Raw genomic sequence first — 19,900 nt, forward strand, 5'->3', positions numbered from 1 at the left:
TCAGAGTTTATAAATTCTTTTTCCAGTTTTAATCTTTTTGCCAATATTGAATGTCCTTCAGGTGTTGTCTCCTGAGAGCACTGAGTAAAGAGTAAGCAGAACTAAACCAAACTAACTAGACCAAAGAACATTAATAGCTAAAGACATTGACAGCATTTTTTATTGAAAATATACCAAGTATGATCACAGTTCAGTTGTAGATAGATACATTCTCTATAAAAGGTATTTTTTTGCATAGACTGGAACCTAGGTAAGCACCACCATTGTCAGCCAGTGTTGCTTTATAGGAACCAAATGTAAGAATTGAAGCTTCACCTTTCACTGGACTCCAGCACTGAATTATTTACAGAGGAGCTGACTGAAACTGAATGGGCTGCTCCAGCTTTGAGGCTTCCTCCAGAATTTAAGAGATAACATTACCCAACCTAAGCAATACTACCAAACTTTCAAGTTTTTTTTAATTTTTTTTTTCATATCACAGGAAAGAAAAAATCCAGATTTCAGACTTTCAAGAACTTCTTTGCCAAGAAGAAAAGGAAAGAACCTCCAGCTCCCAGGGGAGAGAGTAATTTAAAACCTTGCCAGTCCAGCAGCGATGTCAGCATCTCTGTGCTCGACACTACTGCACTTCATTCACCGAGGGAGGCTGGGTAAGCTGGCGGGGAAGGAAAATAAATAAAACTGGACCTCTCACAGCAGTAGGGTGAAAGCATGAGTTGGCCCCTTAGGAGCAACCTCTGTCCAAATTTGTGCAAAACAAGCCCTAATGCTGATGAAGGAATTCCAGGAATTTCCTCTTTCTTTGCTGGTGCTTGGAGAGTCAGCCTGGAAAGGAGGGGGAGGGCAGCCGGGGGCAGGGGTGATCCAACCTCTCACTGTAAGTCTGCAGATAGCCCAGATTGCTTTGATTGTTCTTAGTGTTTGAAATCCGTCTAGGAAGGTCTGATCAGCAGCAACTTTTCAAGAAGGGGATGGTGACTGAAGACTGCTAGTACAGAGAAGGGTGAAGCTGTGGAGTTGTTTCTCAGCATCAGTGATGCCCTCTGTCGTGGCTGCAGTAAAGACAAAAGTATTTCTGGTGTATTTTCAGTCTGTGGTTGCTTCTTTAACTTTCTTACCTAGCCCTTTAGGCATAGATAACAGCTGAAGGCCCCTGGTTTTGTGTCAGCCACCCCTGGAGGGCTGTGTATGGGAGTGAGGTTTGCAAGCTCATGAGAGCATTTCTCAGCTGTCTGAATGCTGTTAGTCCAAAACAGTGTTGTTTTCTCAGCCAGTGCAATACAAACTATAAGCTTGCACTGCAAACACTGCTTCACTAACAAGCTTTAGACAATCAAACTACACAACACCTCGGCTGGAAATCTCTAATTGACTCTGGCCTGGAACAACCCTCTGAGCGTCATGTCTCTTTCCAGGGGCACCATGGAATGGTATCAGGTAACCTGTGATTTGGCTGTTCTGCAGCTCCTCACCCTCCTCATCCTCCCCTGTTACCCACTCAGCCAGGCCTCTCTCTGGATTGCTCTAGGGCTTGGATTGTGGAGCCAACACACACAAAGTGTGACCAATCACTGGCCATGTCCAGTGTTTTGCTGGAGGAGTCATTGGATGGGGGTGGCACTAGCAGAGGGCATGAATAGGTGACCAGAGTGGGACGTGCTGAAATCAGCACTGCTGCCAGATGATTTCTGTCATCAAACAAGGCATTTGGTGGAGCTGGACTCTGCATTTCTTTGGTGGAAAACTTGTAGATATTACTTTCTCATGGGTACTTGTTCCTCCTTGCCCCACCTTTCCCCACTTGCTCTGTGTGTCATGGAAATGATCTGGGAATGGAACAATTCATTTTGTTTGTTAGCATAACAGCAACAGATTAAGTGACCACACAACCAGTCTCCTGGGGCAAGGGAAATTAGAATCAGCTCAGTCCAAAAAGCTTAGGAGCATCTGAGCTTGCCCCATCAGCCCATAGGAGGGATCTGGCTTTAAATCAGCTGTCTCCTCCAGAGGCACAGTGGGTGAGAACTCTTTTTCTTGCTCTTAACCAAGTATTTCAAGTCCAACTACTGTTTACCTCAGTTCTATCCTCCAGTGATTATGAACTGTTGTGCAAGATCAGAGATCAGGAAGTGAGTAAAACCTTTTTTTTGTTTTTCCCTTAGAGATAGGATAAGAGGGACTATCCAAAAAGCTTAGATATATGTTTGTGCTACTTGAAAAGCCTATCATGTACAGACTCTGCATAAACACACTTTGTAAGTACCTAAAGAGACTGAACTGCATAATCCTTTATAAAAGCTGATTCTGAAAGCCACTGGAAATACAATTTCTGAAGGATTTATAGCAGGACCCTGAGCTTTGCAATTTCTGGCATGCAGAATATAAAACCCAGTTCTAGAACAATGCTGCTGTTTGCTTGTTCTTTAGGCAGAAGCACTGGTTTCCTTTTTTCTTCTTTTTTCTTAAACCATGTGTGGTAGGCTGACCCTGCTGGACATCAGGTGCCCACCAAAACTGCTCTGTCACTCCTGTCCTCAGCTGGACATGGGAGACAAAAGTTAATTAAAAGCTTTTTGGATCAAGATAAGGATAGGGAGAGCTCACTCAACAGTTATCATCACTGTTCATTCCCCAGCTTCAAACACTAATAAAAGGAGTGGGGTTGCAGCAACAGGAAATGGAAGATGGAACATGGTGGGTTTGGGAACTTTGTGGCTGCCTGTAGAGTCCCATCATTTTCTCTGCCTTGGTGGGAGGCTTGAATGTTGATACACATGAATGAAGTGAGCATTTGTATAGTGAAATCAATGTGGACATACAATGGCTGAAATGTTTGGGCTTTAGATAGTGCATCTTTAGCACCAGCATGAATGTAAATGTAAATATAAATATAAACATAAATATAAATAAATATTAAAAAATATACTGCCTGGAATTACAGAGGAATGTAGATTTGCACGTAAGAGCAAAGTACAGACTGATCTATACTAAAGCTGCAGTTAATTCTATATTTCATCCTGTGCTTTTTGGTGACTGCTAGAAGAAAACACAGTAAATCTCTTGCAAACACATATGATACAAATGCAGGCAGAGAAAGAAAGACAGAGATCTTGTACTGGCAGTCTCAAGAACAAGGAGACCTCAACCCTTATGGGTAAAGAATTCTCCAGTTAGAAAGGCAAATACATCCTAATGCAGATGCATTCTTTGCAATAAGTAAAATATGCCAACTAATGGTGAATATACATTACAGTAAATAAAAGCTGTATGACTGTTTTTCTTAATGCAGTAAAATTATGTCTTGTCCACATGGAGTACCTCTCATGCTGAAAAAGACTATAAAATCAACACAAAAATGATGGAATGGCTTCATTAATCATGAAATAAGGCATATAGAACTTAGAACTTATCGAACTGCTGTCCTGTAGACTAACACAGACATCAACCATGATGTATAATGGGAGGAAGCACAAACTTGACCTGTGCTGTGAGAGAAACAGCTCTGATTGCCCTTGACACAACATAAACTTAGAGCAAATTTATTTTGCCCTACTGTGAGGCTGTGTATCACTGTAGACTGACTGACTACACCTTTGGGGAACAGAAGGGTTAGTCCAGCAGCTAGAGGAGGTGTCTCTGGAGATGTAAAGAAGGGGGATGCAGGAGGAAAAGAGTAATTTGTTTGGGGCTTTTTTTACACAGTGTATTTACTTAATGAATGTTCACAGTCTCTCATGGCTTTCTTCTGAATAAAGAGAGAATCTGTGGTTAGGCAAATAGCAGAGACCTCTTCTGTTGATTTCCTTGCAGAAGAGTTTTGACATACTGAGTTTTTCTTATCAGAGTTATGTTCCTAATCATCCTCTGTTCCCCGGAGTCAATTTTTCAGAAGCAAAGCATTGCCTGTGCAGCATCTGAGCCAAGAAATCCTTGTAATTTGTATTTGTTAGTAGTCTCATAGCCAGCAATGAGAGAATATGATGTTTTTCAGTTCAAGACTAGGTAAAATCCTGGTAGAGGCTATCCTTGTTGTCTTTTGGACAAAGTAATGAACAAATCCTGGTGGAACTTGGTTAATAAATGATTTGGAGCTTTCCTTGTTGTGCCACTCAAGTGCAAAATTTGCACTGCATAACTTAATAGCCCAAGCCCAATCAGTCTCAGTTAATTGCAGCTCAGTTAACAGCTGTTGTGGGAACTCATCATTGCTTCACCAGGCTGAACATCCAACGAGCACAGAAACAGAGCAGGAATATCTTACCTAGGCACTTTAACCTGGCCATCAGCAGGTCTGTAATTGTAGCCAGGGACACTTGTCCCATCTACATTTTTAATACGCTTGAGATCTGATCATATTTAGGCTATGGGTGAATGCAGCCAGTTTTATTGCTGGACATGAGAGGATTTGAATAAATTTTGTTAATATATCAAAGTTTTTGTACAAAATTTAATATATCAAAAAATTCTGCCCACATTTGCAAGAAGGAAAAAAAAATCCACCATCTTTGGCAGGTACAACATGCACCAGGCTGTAAAAGTTGTGTCCTGAATGTCTCATGGCAGGCACACTGCCACCAAAGGATAACAAGGGACTCCTGTTGTCCCTTTCTGCACTTTTTTTGGGTGATTTGCTTCCACCTAACTCCTGACATCAGACCTAATCATGCTGGACTCCCTCTCTAGTGCACAGACTGACCTGTGTGTTCAATGCAGATGCTGAGTGCATTGAAAAGGCACATCTGCATTTGATCAAATGTGTTTCTCCTCCCTTCTGAATATAAAAGAAGCAAACAGTGAGTATTTTAAACAGGCATGAATCGGAAGTTAAGCATGATGCATCCCACTCTTTATCATCCTTCTGCCCTGGTGAAGTGGTGTGGCAAATGTACCCAGTGCACTGATCACTCACCCTTCCTTCCTTCCTTTCCAGGCCCAAGGGTAGCATGGGGAACAAAGCCTTGTCCCATGACAGTGTCTTCATTTTTGAGTCTGCACCAGGAAATGTGACAGGTGATGTCTTGTCTCAGGAAAACATACCTGGAAGAGTGAAAACTTTGCAGGTGAGAACACCATCCCTTCATCAGCAGTGCTGCTTTTTGTCAGCTGTCTCCCGGGAAAGTCTGTTGCTTGATTCTTTTGCTGTCTGCCTTAGGATTTTGCTGACTGAAATATCTATCCAAAGCCAAATTTGCAACTTTTGGATCTGTTCTGCCTCTTGGAAGCTGAATTTTTGAGCAGTCCTGGTGCTTTCAGCCTTGCCCAGATCTCATAGTGTGTGATGTCAATCCAGTTCATGAACTCTTGGAAACCTTCCTTATTGTGTCCTGTTCCAGTGGGATTAATGTTCTTTACTTCATAGCTACTGCTTTTGGGTTAAGGCCATTTATTTATACTGTAGTGCATCCCTTACACTGTAATTCTTTAAATATTATCTGTATTACTCTTTTTGGCAGTTCTGGCTCAGATGTTTTCACTATACATTGTAGTACCAGTGGCTGTGTAAGTGTGTAGGATGATGGATATGTCAGGATGCTCTGACAGTTTTATTTATATCATTATTTTTTTGATCTCTGCCAGCAAAAGATACTGTATTCTGCTGGGTCATTTCCTTCTTCCAAGGCAATACTGAACCCTCCTTGACAGCTCCCTTATGAACTGTTAATTATATTACTCACATTTCACTAACTGCCCAGCTTGGAACACTCCGATAAAAGTTTAAGGTTTTTCCAGAGACTGAATACAAATGGCTGATAAAGGAGCCAAGGGTCATTGAAATTCTTCCTTTGCTCAGTGTGAGCTTCATGTTGCAAAAGACAATTGAGTCACATGTTTAGTAACAGAAGATGCACAGAGGGACTTGTTCCTCTCTAAGACTGCAAAATGGGCGAAGTTATTTTTTGTATAACAAAAGGAGTAGCAGAAGAAATCGTGTTTACGTATTACAGAACATTGTTGGGGGGGAAAGCTCTTTTCATGCTGTTTGCAGTCCACTGTGCCCTCTCCTCATCCATCATTCTGCATAGCAATGTAATACTGCCAACACTATTTTTGTAGCTTTAACAGACAGGCTTTTTCTGTAAGCTTGACTGTTGTCAGAATAAAAGCCACGCAGTAATAAAAACAGTTACTTTTTAAGCAATGTAAATTAACTTCTACCAGTAGAAGACAGAATGCAAATTCAGTTTTCCCCACACCACTTTGCTGTCTGCATGTAATAAATTTAATAAATCTAAAGGAAGTTATGAAAAGAGACCAGAGCAAAATTGACTTTCTTTCTTTTCCTTCCCATTAAGTGCACACTTATGTTGTATGCCTTGTGTTGCCCATATATCACAGTATTACAGTGTATTGCCCATAAATTGCAAAATAAAGCTGTTTGTACTGGGGGACTGGCTATACATTGTGCTACCCTTTGTGGCAGCCAGATCTATAGGAATTGTATTGCAAATGAATCTTGCTGGATGAAAATTAGAGCTTTTTTAGGTCTATTTTATATATAATTTACACCTCTATTTCTAGAGGTGTAAATGAATGCATAGATCAGAGGAAAACACAAAACTAGGCTTAAAATTACCCAATATGGTTTAATAAGCAAAGAAACAGAAAAAATAAATCTGCATGTTTATCTTGGGAATATTCTGTTGAGATGTTTTCAGTTGAAGGACAAAGTTTGTGCTCAGACCTTGTTTCTTTTCCAGCTTTACCACAGCTGACAGATTTAAGCCAAGAATTTTAGTAATGGTGTTTCCTGAGATCTGAACATTTTTAGTTTGAGGGAACATCTGGCTGCTTGTGAGTTTGCAGACTTTGTTGTATTTTTCTAGGGTCAGGGCCTGCCAGAGCATTCTTTTGTGCAATCCTGGAAAAGAATCCCCATACTCCTTTACAAACAAAGTTGTTCCTGGCTGCTGTTCCCATTCTTGCTGTAGACACAACCAAGCTGTGGTGATGGGGAAAATTAACAAGCAATTCATTAGGGTGGACCAGAAGTGAAATTAATTTCGTATAAAAATCATGACTCAGCTACTTGTGTGGGAGAGGGTTGTAGCAAGGTCTCAGGTTTGGAAGGACTTTGTGAGGGAAAGGTGACTACATAAACCTGGGATTGGGAATGCTGACAGGCAATACTTTGTGTGACTAAATACTTAAATTTATGTGACTAAAGAATTACATCTAGAATTTTAAAAGTTTTTAATTTAAATGGAGTTAAACTGTAGTAAATTTTCTGGAATGATGAAATTCCTGTCTTCTTTTGGAAAATTCCTGAATAAAACTGATTTTGATTTTGATTTTATACCAACACCTTTTTAATGATGGGTCCTTGATGAATGTAGCTGGATAAAATTTATCAATGGCTCTTTTCTATAAATGGTCTGTTAAATTTTTCTGTTCAAATTTTTCTGTTAACTAAAAGATTCTGCATATCTAATAGGAGCATCTGGGTTACTATGTCCAGAACATCTCCTTTAAATTGTACCACTGAAAGTTTATATTCTATATTTCAACCACAGCTTCAGCTGCAGCAGAATGTCAGACTTGGATCACCTCCTCTTGTTATAACTGGGAAAAAACTGGAAGATGCAGGTGCTGTTTCTGAAGATGATGGTTTACCTAGAAGCCCTCCTGAAATTTCAACCCTTCATGAAGTTCTGACAGATTCGCCAAACAAGGTATAATTGCCATGTCAGCTTAGTGACCATCTGTACAGAAAAGATAAAATCTGCCTAGAGAAGGGGGAGACCTTTTCATTTGCTTGTGATAAAACATGATGGTACAGATCAGTTAGAACCAGAAGAAATTACCTGGATGGATTGTGGACTTTTCACTCTGAGGTATATCTAGAAATTGACCCTACAAATACCCTTTTCTGGCTACAATTTTACATGCTTTTATGTAGACCAGGACTCTGACCTCTATCATTAGCACATGCATGATTTTAGACTTCAGTGAACTTGTGAGAATTTATAAATCTGATGATTTTAAAACAATAACCCAAAATAACTTTATAAAATATGCTGCCTCCTGTGGTCAACCTTCCTGGCATATCTCAATGCAGGAGAAATCTCCCCTACTTTGTATTTGATGCCAATGAAGAAATTAAACCTACTGTGTAAGGCAAGGACCCAGTGAACTTTCCTTTATTTTTCCTCTTGTGTTTTCTCATAATTAGCACTGGATATCCAGCTCAAGATAATTCAGTGTGATACTTCCCTTGACTTACCCTCTTCCTCATTTTATCCCACAGTCCTCCAACCCTGTTCAGCGTCATAGCTCTTTGAGTTTAGGCGGGACAGACAGTGAAGATGAACAGGTAAATAGCTCCTTTTCCTGCTAATAAACTTCCCTGAGATGGCATATTTGGATTCTATATGGAGCCAGTACAATAATTTTATTTTTTAAAATTTATTCTGGGTACAGTATATCCTAGGAAACAATTCTTTAAGAGTCCAGAGTGAGGCAAATGATACTTAAAATGTACCTCTCAGGGTTTTGAATAAGGAATAAAGACAGGCAGAAATCTACTGGAAAGTGGGTTTTGTGAACAGCACAGAGGCAACTCTGTGACACAATATGAATCTATAAAGTTACACAAAAAATTGGACCAGGCAAAGCAGTTCAGATCTGCTTTCATGTCCCAGGGCCCCCATACCAAATAATCACACCTTCCCATCAGCAGTGGCTTGTGAACAATGCCCTGCATCTCTCTTATCATGGGAAGTGATTGCAGGGCCAACCTTTCCTGATGCCAGGTATTCCACAGGAAAGGGTGTGCTTTAATTTGCACTTTTCTTTGGATGATAAATGACCATGAGAAGCAGCAGGTTCTGCTCTCAGAACAACACAGTCCTTGACCAGATTGGAAAAAATTACAGAAGTCTTATTTTTTCATGTACCGTGATGGTTTTTGTAGATGAGATGTGAAGGTATTTTTGTGATCTTTAAAACTTCATCAGCATAGGTGTTTGAAATGCTGTGTTATATCCTAAGCTTAAGCAAAATTAAATTGTGAATGCCAGGCAATGGCTGTGTGTCACCCAGCTTTATGAATGAAGCTTGTTTGGCATGTCTGTGACATTTTGCAAGTGTTCCAGAACCAGAAATTTTGGTCTGCATTTCAAAACAGTAGCAAAACTACTCAAACTTCGTGTTTGGAGGCTTTTCTACAAACATTTCTGCAAACCCTTTATTTTCATTGCACAGTCTAAGGTTACTGCTGCTCAGCTCCCCAGAGCAGCATTGCTGTGAGGATGAGATCCACACCACTGTCTGGGAGGTTGTTCTGCTATACTGAGAAGTGTTTGATTTTCCTGAAAGTGGATATTGAAGGAGAAAAGTGGCTGTGGCAGCTTTCTTAGACATAATGAGGAGCAAGCACCCGTGCTATTTCTTTGGCTTTTTAATAATGTATTTCTGCGCTGGGTCAGGTTACTGGGATGCAAAGGCAGCCATACAAACGGCAGCAGTGTCTCCTGCTGGTGCGTGCACACACTGCAAATGGGTTTGCAGATAAGAACTAGGGTGGGGACAAGCTGAGGCTCTCAGTGTGGCACAGACAGGTATTTCTCATTTTGTGGTATGTACAGCTGAACACACAGAATCGAATAATCTCTCTGCAGAGGTGACTTTAGGCATGCATTTTAAAATGAGGATTTATGTCCAAAACTACAGCTATTTCAAGCTTCTTAAATGGAATGAGTTAACAAAGGAAATGTTCCAGAGGCGTGGGGAAGTAGAGCAAAATATATACAGCATTGTATTTCTGTTTTACAGATACCTTCTGGAGCTTCCTCCAGGCCCATCAGTCCTTTATCCTCTGCCACTCAGGGGACCCCCATCTCAAGAGGCAGCAGCTTCCTTCCTGTTGATTTTACCACCCCTGCCAGTCCCCTTGGCTGCCTGGACACCTCAGCAGCCAGGCACAGGATTGCCATCAACCCTCGCAAACAGAAAGGCTTTGCCAGCAAGCATCACCTACCCCTCCAGGTAGGTGTTTTCTGGAAAAGAATCACTGAGCAGAAAGAAATGAGTGTAGTTTTTACTTATTATTTTAAATATTTAAATTTATTTTTTCTTTCCTGTCTCTGTTCCTTTACTTCTTCCATTGGAAGAAGAGAAAACACTTCTTTTGCACCAACCAACCTAACAAAAATTACTCTGAAAACTTCAATATCATGGAAACTGAAGAAAAGTTTTTGGTTTTCATTATTGAGCAAAAATTGTGGGTTATGCTTCATTTGTAAAAACACTTCTGGTGCTTGAAAAGCTAAATGTCAGTTTTAAAGAGGCCTAAGTCTATTTTTACAAATCTATTTCTTAACTGGAATAGTACATTACCCACAGTGTTGGTAAATTACAGGATGGAGGTTTAGTGTCTATGATTTGAGTATTCATGGAAATGTGTGTGTATAAAGTACAATTTTTGTGCATGATTCTTCAGTTAAAGCATCTTCACTTCTTTAGGTGGAACAGCTGGAAAATGAAGCACGTCCTCCTGCAACTCCGGAAAGGAAGGGAAATTCAACAGAATTACTCGAGAGTGATAAACAAAAAAGCAATTGGGAAGGTAATGAAGACATAGGTATTGCTACTTTGGGTACTTGAACTCTTCTGTATAACACTGACAGGACCTGTTTGAATTGTAAATCCTTTCAAACTAGGCATTATTTGGTTCTATAACATAAAACCAGTCCTGGCTGCTAAACTGTGATGGAGAAAGTCAAGTACACTCAACAAAGTGATGCTGAAGTGGTGAACTTCGAGGGCAGCATTAAAAATAGCAAGAGGTGAAAGCACCATGTTCCAAAGCATCTGCCCTACACAGCTGGCTGGACCTCAATGAATGTGAAACTGAGTTCTTTGACACTCAGAAAAACCTTAACTTTGGCATTACATGTTGTGTGTCAGGTGTCTTTAAATGGCCTCAGTTTACTGGATCTTCCTTTGCCACTCACCCAGAGAGAATTTTCCCAGTCATTATCAATGGCTTTTCTAGGCACACACATGCAGTAATGTCTAGGGAAATCTGGCTGGTAGTCTTACAACTAAGGGTATGCACAGGAAACAACTAAACAGCAACTAAAGGGTACACCTGAAATAGACAGCAACTTTCAGTCATTCCCTGGATTAGGAATGTTCAAACTAAAACTTTATTAGTCTCTCACCTGGACAACCCATTTCTAAATAGGCTCTGAACAGGCTTTTTTATCAATCAGCAGTACCCAGACATGGGACATTCATGTTAAAGCACTGCACTGTCTGAAATGCACACAGATGGTGTCTGAACTGTAATCTTTAAGTGCACACTCTTTTCTTCTGTTTAATACAGGATTATCAGCCCAGGTGGGACACTGTGCAAAGGGAGCTGGTTTTAAGGAGACACCAGGTGTAAAAACTCCCACTGATGCTGCCCCTGATTCTTGTGATTCCGCACCTGTGGTAGAAGACCCCAGTGCTTTGCTGCAAGGGGATGGGTGCCTTCCTGGTGTGGATCATCACCATAAAGGAGCCACACTCCTCCCAAGGCCTGAGCCTTCTCCAGTAAACCTGGAAGAACACCAGAGTGCAAAACTGTTGTACCCTGCAGATGAGTCTGCTAATGAATCAAAATTGCATCCACAAAGCACCAGTGCTGAAGTACCTGCACTTCCAGAATTGCAACAGCTTGAAGGAGGAGCTGTTGTGTTTCCAGACATCCCAGCAACTGACTTGTCTAGCAGTGGTGTGGAAACAGTGGGCATGGACATACTGCCAGATGTTGCACAAAGATCCTCAGTAAATTCTGTGGATTTAAACGTTAAAGTCCAGGAAAAAGGGGATCCACTGTTTATTGGCAAAGAAGAACTCTGCTTTGGTGCTACCAGGAACCATTCCAACCATGCTGTCTCAGATACTGCACTGAGCACTCCACAAGTTGCAGTAGCTGACTCAGAGTCATGTCCTGACATCAAGACAGTGGCTGCTTTGAGGTCTGAAAAGAATTCAGTAGCAAAAAATGGCAAAGAAACTTGTGAAATTATGGAATTTCAGTTATCCAAGGACAGTGTAGAAAAAAAAGTAGACACTGCTGCATCTGTCTCAGAAGCAGTTTCTGTGGTACCTTGCAGTAAATTGGAAGTATGTTTTAAAGCAGAAACTGTTCCTGTTTCAAAGGAAACAGGCCAAGGCAGTCATCAGGCCAATGCATCATACATTTCTGAAAAACTTTCCATTGGGTGTCTTGCCTCTTCAAGTTTGGCTGGCTTGAAGAGTAATATATCTTCTGATGCTGACAGTAAGGAGTGCCAGATAAGCAGCACAGCTTCTCACAGGAAAACAGCAGAAAGCAATCAATCATCAGATGAAAATGTAAAAAGTCCAGTGAAAACTGCTTCTGCTAAACCAGTCAGATTTACCATTGCACCAGCATGGCAAAGATCTCTCTCAGGGGGTTCAAATTCAAAGGAAGATTCCTATTCCAGAAGTTCTCCAACGTCCCCTATAACACCAGAGTTCTTTGAAGGAATGACAAGAGAACACACACGTTTTGATGCAGTTACGCAGGAAACAGCAAAAACCAACTCAGACAGATTTGATCGAGATTGTAAGGACAGGGATCTGCATTTGAAGTCTTTTATGGAGTGGGCTGACCATGAAACACAAAACTTTGAGACCCCCTTTGGGGTCAGACTAAGAAGAACATCATCTTTACTAAAATACCAGAATGAAAGCCATGTAGAGCCTCCAAAGCTGATGCCCCCAGCTGTTCCAATTGCTCCTTCTGCTCCAGTCAAGGAGGATCAGAAATTGATGGGCACTGGGAAGCCACCTCCAAGCCTTCCTGCTAACACAAAATCAATTGTTAAAAAACCAGATCTCCTAGAAGACAAAAATACTGCCAAGGCAAGACCAGAAGAAGTGGCAAAGAAGCAAAATAGTTATAAACCTTCAGGTATTTATGCTGTATTTGTATCCAAACTTTATGGAAAACAGGAGTGATGTAAAAAACTTTGGCAGAGTGGCAACTACAACAAAAAAAATCCTCTTGGCTAAGAACCAAATTCAGCCTTGAGTTCATCACCACTATAAGTTGATTGGCTTGATTATTTGGCCACTCAAGAGAATTCTTGGCTTATCTTAATGAAGGGTGTGTTCCAGCAAGAATAATAACAGAATAATAGCTTAAATACCTCTGAAACATTTCTGGTACGAGGTATTTGTGCATACAGTTGGAGTTTCAACACAACTTTCTAAAACTTGCCGCAGTTTTGTAGTTAAAAATTCAGACTGCGGCTGCTCAAACCTTGACTAGAAGTTGCATTAGGTGTGAAATTTTTTTAACAATGATTTAATTTAAAATATTTTAAAAATTACAAAGAAGCCTAGAATTTAATGCCTACATGGAAAAAACCCCCACCATTTACTCATTTAATCTTCAATGGAAAGATGTTGTTTCAAAGGCAAAATCCAGGTCAGAATGACCTCAGTGGGACATCTGCCATTGACTTAGACAGAAACACAGTTGGGTCAAAAACTCGAGAGTAAACAGAAAAAACAGTTAGTGCCAAGGACAAAATCATCAGGGAAGGTAGTTTTATCTCCACCATGTTCAAAGGGTATTACAGATGCTGAAGGATTTAAAATGTGAAGCACTAGCTTTAGGCTGACTTGACCTAAATCCCTTCTTTACTTCAAAAATGCTTCTTTTGTAGAAAAAGTCTCTCCATGTTTGGAAACTGCTTCCTCTGAACCAGCTTGGGTCTCCATGGCAAAGCTAAAACAAAAGGGTTTCCAGGACCATCCTCTTGCCAAAGAACATAAAGATGAAGAGAAAGCTTTCACCAAAGTGGATCAAGGGGAGGTAGAGTACCAAGTAATGTTGCATTCAGGTGTGAACCCTGCCCCAGGTCACCTGGGTATTTTTGCAAACTGTTCAGTATTGTCTTCACGGGAGGTGTGTGGTGAGCACTACTCAAAGAGAGCTTTGCAGGTTTGGCCTCCAAAACACTGAGACAACTGATGCAAGTGAGCAAACACCTGTGACTACACTGTTAAAGGGATTAGTTTCAGAGCTGGATCATCCTCTATGTTCCTTTGCACTGATCAAACCTTTTCAGAGCTTTCTTATTGCCCAGAGCATATTTATGTAGCTGCTTGGAGTTGCATTAACTTCCTCACTGCCTTTTCCCTCCCTCCTACGGGATATTCCCAACCATCCTTGCCTGGCTTTTGCTGCATTCCCACAGCCAGGTTTGAGAGGTTGCCAGGGTGAGCTTTATGAGTGCCCATTGCTGGCAGTCAGTTGCCTTTTTTTCTTCTCTCCTCACATTGCAGCAAGAGACCTGTGCTAGTGAGAACACACTGAAGAAGAATATGCCTTCCATCTCTCAGGACAAGAAAACACAAACAAAGACTGGTGTGTCTGCAGCAGCAGGTATTCTGTTTCTTTACATAGTGGCCAGTTTGCACCAATAAGTGATGCAGGTGTCAGGTGACGGGGGAAGAGGGACACCATATTTATAATCAGCACACTTTATGTAAGGCCTGTTCAGACCATGGTTTTTGTATAAGTCAATGTTAATGGCTTGTTTGCTCAGCACAAAAAGCAAGTGAGGAACTCTTATCTCCACTGCCGGTTTGTGAAATGTCATATAAACAATCTGGTGATTTATTACTGGCCAAGATCAGTACTGAAGAATTGCAGTTGAAGTTGGAGAGTGTCCAGAAGAGAGCAGCAGAAAAGGTCAGGTCTTCTAGATCTCCAGTCAGCCAGGAAATACTGATAGGAGTTGTTTAGTCTAGAAAAGACAACTAAATTTTCTGCAGAGAACAAGACTAGTCTTTAAGGCCAGCATGAACTTAAAATGCACCAGGGGATGTTTAGCTTAGATGTTAGGAAATACTTTCTAACTATGAGAGCAGTGAGGTGCAGAAGAGCATGGCTTGGATCTGGAGAGTGTGCAGTTTCCACGGCCAGATGTGTTGAATAGATAAACATGTATCAAGAATAATTTATCTAGAGTCAGTTTCACCCTCAGGTGAACACAGGAGCTGGATGACCCCTCTCCTGAACACTTAGCTGTGTATATCAAAGATGCAGGGGAAGAGTGTGACTCACTTGGTGACTCACATTACCTTTTCCAGGGCTTCTGCTGGGCTGCAGCTTTTTCCTCCCTGCTCACTCAGTGTGGTGCCAAACCTCAGAGACATGCTCCAGCTAGATACAGATAAGCCAGTCCTTCAGCTGTGAAAGCATTTTGTGCCAGCTGAAAGCTATTGATTGCAGATACTGCCTGAGTAGATAAGAAATACACCACTGTGTCAGACCTATGGCAGGGGATGCAGGTTCCTGTAGCTGACACAGTAAGAGATGATGTCTAGAGAGAGCCCATGCACCAGGTCCTTTTCTTTCCCTGTGTAATCCAGCAGCACCCAGAGTTGTTGTACTAGAGATATTTGAAAATATCTCTGTGCTGCTCCCTGCAGGAGTTATTGCTAGAGCTGTTAACCATTTCTCAATCCTCAGGTTCTACAAAATTAGCTTTCCCCCTTACTGCAGTAAGTGACTGGCTCAGGGTGCTTGCACCTGCACAGAGGATCTGATGTCAGTTGCAGCTAATTTTGTATCTGTATGTGTGATTAAAATACCACACCTTTTAAAAAGGACTCTGCTACAGGCCAGCCTTGTCTTATGGTTTTAGATGAAAAATAAACAGGCCAAGATTCTTGCTTTGATGAAGTCTTCCTCTGAAAGGCTGATTTTCTGGATTTCTGGATTTCTATTTGTTTAATTATCCTAGCTTTGGAAGCCCAGCAGCCCTTGGTCAAAATTCAGAACTTCACAAATTACTCTGCTACTCATTTATTAGAACTTGCAGTCTTTGTGGTGCTTACAGCAAAATGACAAGTTTTTGTGTGCTACCTCTTCCCCAGAATTGACCCTGTTTCCTCTCCTCCAGAGGGAGCATTTATAGGCATATTCTGGTGCCCCACAACTTAAGCACCACAAAAAGTTCTGACTAGTGCTGATGTTTAAGGAGAACACTGCTCTTCTGCTGTTCAGAAAGCCAAGCCCTGTTGTTTAGGAAATGTTCAGCACTGCCTACACACAAGTAGGAAATTTGGAATCCTAAATGTTAACTCTTCTCTTTTCTGATTTGGTTCCCATTAGCCCAACCAGGACTTTGTCTAGTTCAGACTGCTGGTGGTGGAAAGGATGTAGAGTTACTATCCAGAGGAGTGATTTATTTGGATTGTTGTGCTTATTATGAAAAAGGTTCTCTCCCAAAATGTGGAAATTATCTGTATTCCTACATCCTTTGTGAGTATGACAGGTGCCTGTTAGGCTGCACAAAGAGGAACACCAAGTACCATCAGAGCCCCACCATCAAAGCTTACAAGTGAAAGTACATAAACCAGTGGTTTGATTCCTACCTACTATTTAATAATATTGCTGGAGCAATAGCTGTGTTGGCAGTGGAGACTAAAAGTCTTTAAGTCTTCTCAGTATTGGAAAACATAAACTTTTAACTCTGCAACAAGCCTGGGGTAATCCTTATCCTTCAGCTATTTTGTTTCTGTTTTCCTGTGTACTCAGGAGTCTTACTCCTAGATTTTCTTGCTCTCATAGAGCAGAATTAGCCTGTGGAACTCCTTGCTGTGCACTTTAAGAGAAATCAAGAGTTTGAAAAATTAAAAAATCAATTAACCAAGTATATGTATTAGATAAATAATTGGGGCTATGGTTGTCACATGTTTTGTGTGAAGAATTCTGAAAAAATTTCTTCATCTGTCTGGGCTTAGACATTTGCTGTTTGGACTGAGAAGAAGGTTTTTTTAATGGGCACATTACTCACTGTTTAGTATCAATTTTTCTGTTGGAACAGCTGGTCCTCACCATTGCTGTCGCTGGACCAGAGTGTCAGCCATAGCCAATTAACAATTCCTTTGACTTATTGGTGAGTCACAAGCATTTGGGGTGGTAAAACAGTTTATTTTGAGAGAGGAAAATATTATTGGCAGAAATTGGATTTTAAACTCTCTAGACTACTGGTGAGTGACGTATATCTTCTCATGGGCAGGTAAAGTTGGACCAATTTCTCAGGAAGCATCTGTGGTTCCTGCTGTTGAAAAGGAAGCAAGACACTCCTCTAACCTGCTAATGACACCCTGCAGTCCTGCTGAACCACCCTGGCTGTCCCTGGCCAAGAAGAAAGCCAAAGCATGGAGTGAAATGCCCCAGATTGTACAATAGCAAATGACACGAGCATCCTCCTTTGCATTGCCAATAGCTGTGTTAACTCCATTTAATCCCTTCTTTACTGTGACCATCTTTTTTCTTTTGAGAAATAAGAGCCTTAAAACTTTTGATCAGACTGTTGTATGTAAAGACATAGTGAAGAAATGCCATTGTGGGCTTAATTTAATGTATTAGGAAGCTGAGCTTTGCCTACTACCAAGCACTAGGAAAATTTGATTCACTTTTATATGCTTACACATCTGATGGTGATATTCCAAGAAGACATGCTTCAGGCTTTTGAAGCATTTCTCTAGCAAAATATGTTTTTAAAGTTTCTTTTAAAGGAATTTGTTCTTTTAAAAAGACCATACAGTGTTTTGCACAGATTGGCTTTGAGCTAAGAAATTAATTTTTGCTTTAAAATAGATACAATGCTGGGCACTGACGCACCATGAGTCATGGACACTGATCTCATCACACTTCTCTCTCTCTAGTGCTCTGCTATGGGCAGCCTGACTCTGCTTCAGAGTGCTAATGGATCTGTTTTGTGATAGCTGTGAGATCTAAACACATCATGAGTTGGACTGATTCTGGCTTTTGTGTGATTTGAAGTCTCAGTGCTGTTGGTCTTGTGCTTTGCTCATAGATACCCACTGGAGGGGCCCAGAGCTGCACATCCATTTTCTCCCATGCAATGGGAAAATAACCACACTGTAGCATATAGTCTGCTTTTAGTTATACCTTCAGGAATATGGGTAAATTAAACATTCTGCTAAAAAAATCCTTCCTTCCTTTAATTGTGGAAAATAGGGATTTTTTTTTTTTTTTTTTTGTGAGATTCCTCAGCCAATTGTTTCTCTTTAAGAGTGTATTGGGGAAAGAACTTGCTCCTTAGAAAGTGGCATCTTGTTTTCAAGAAATGCCACTCTGCATGTTCATAAGGATGTATATTTAGTCAATTGTATCTAATGTTAGTCATGAAAGGGGGATCTGCTTTCCTTCTTGTTTCATCAGTCTTTAACCATTAACTCAACATCAGTCTGAGAATGTGCAGCTGGAGCAGGATTATTCTCTCAGGGCCTGGCCTTGCAGTCACTTAAACTCACAAAAGTTTTGCTATTGACTTTGAAGGATGCAGACATTTGAAAAATAAGCTTTGTGAAATGATGTTGGTGGCTTAAGAGACACTTAAGTGGCACTTACTGGTCTTTCCAGTTCTTGCAGCATTGCACATTTTATGTAGTTTTTGTTTACTGTCAGTGCAAAATTTGAAGGCTGATGGACTGTTTTTAGCTGGAAAGCTGGTCAGAATTTTTAAAGGAAAATATTATCTATTGATAGGATTAACTGTAAACCAAAGAAAATTGGTTTCAGATTGTCTCAAGCAAGACTTTAATCTTCCAGTCTTGGCCTGAATTTAATATGTAGCTTTTGCAATTTGAAAACAGTATTAATTAGGAGCTAGACTGTGATTTTAAAGTTTTTTTACATAGGTGAAAACTTACTTGCCCAGGAATGCTCAGAACCTATAGATACTATTTATTCTGGACTAACACCAGAAAGAGTAGGAGTTTCACATTGGCTTGGTAATTGATGCCTATTTTGTAACTTGTTCTTTCTGTGCTTTAGGAAGCATATCTTTCCATACAAAGAACTGAAACATTTGTATTTCTCTGAAACTTTGGAGTGTAATGTAAAAGAATATACTCAGCTTTGACTCCTGAAGTTTTGCACAGTTGTCATCCCACCACAAGCTCACTGACCTGTGTAAAATACAGGCCTCTCTATATTTAGCAAACTCTCTTCTCTTCTGTTAATGGGGATCGTGACTCTTCACACAAAGTACTGCAATGTATACTATAATCTCTCTTTCCCTGTGTTTCCTTTAATCTTAATATTGTTCCTGTCTTTTATGTTTGGTATGTATATATGTTTTTGTAATCCTTGTCTTGAGGGAACCTGTTTTGTATCCCATTCCCATATTTGGTTTACTATTAAATGCTGTCACCAGTGATGATGATGTAATTTCTGGGAAAAGAAGAGGAATGTATGGCCCTCATTCATTAAGGAAGAAATAAAAAGAGGTTTTTGGTCAATATTGACTCTATACATGGATGAACTGCATAGATTTTGTTCTGAGGTGATCTTGTGTGACTTAAGACTGATCAACACAGCTGGTCAAATTAAGGAACTTTTCTAAATCTAAGTGTAAAACATCATGAGAGAGCTGATGGCTCCCCTGTTGTTCTGGAGTTATTGCTCCTCCAGTGCAGGGTTGGTTTGAAGGTAAGCACTTGTCATAGGAAGCCTTGAAAACACTTGTTTGCATGTGTTCAAAGAAGGACATTTTTGGAGTGCTTTAATAAAGAAGGAAAACACAAGAGAATCATGTGATGTGTATTTGAAATTCACTTGCATTCTGGATTTCTGCAGTTAATGTTTTCAAAGTCTCTCTGTGCAACTAAGAGAACAAAAAGCACGTAGAGAAAACATCGGAACAGTGTCTCATGTAATCACAGGGGGCTAGAAGATGGGATTATAAAATAAATGTTAAAATACCAGTGATTTATTGTTGCATTTACAGAAGTTGGTAACTGTATTAGCATGGTTTTGATTTCTTGTCCTAGGTGTTCAATGAGTAAAAAATAAGTAATATAATAAGCTCATTTTGGGTGAATTTCTAGA

The 19,900-nt window shown here is 40.4% G+C and overlaps 1 protein-coding gene across 2 annotated transcripts in view; it reads left to right on the forward strand.

The window, feature by feature from the left end:
- The window catches only part of LOC310922374 (uncharacterized protein), a 39,920-nt gene extending 20,334 nt beyond the window's left edge, over nt 1–19,586 (forward strand). For both annotated transcript variants that reach the window (XM_083882877.1, XM_083882878.1), the window contains exons 3-12: nt 482–650; nt 4,931–5,060; nt 7,512–7,670; nt 8,246–8,311; nt 9,772–9,984; nt 10,462–10,564; nt 11,327–12,928; nt 13,689–13,837; nt 14,311–14,410; nt 17,058–19,586. In XM_083882877.1, the coding sequence (XP_083739003.1) occupies nt 482–650; nt 4,931–5,060; nt 7,512–7,670; nt 8,246–8,311; nt 9,772–9,984; nt 10,462–10,564; nt 11,327–12,928; nt 13,689–13,837; nt 14,311–14,410; nt 17,058–17,230 (2,864 nt within the window). In that variant the 3' untranslated portion in view covers nt 17,231–19,586. The remainder of the gene's footprint in view (nt 1–481; nt 651–4,930; nt 5,061–7,511; nt 7,671–8,245; nt 8,312–9,771; nt 9,985–10,461; nt 10,565–11,326; nt 12,929–13,688; nt 13,838–14,310; nt 14,411–17,057) is intronic.
- The last annotated feature ends 314 nt before the right edge of the window (nt 19,587–19,900 follow it).

Source organism: Zosterops lateralis, assembly GCF_965231275.1.
Source record: "Zosterops lateralis genome assembly, chromosome: Z".
NCBI lineage: Eukaryota > Metazoa > Chordata > Aves > Passeriformes > Zosteropidae > Zosterops > Zosterops lateralis.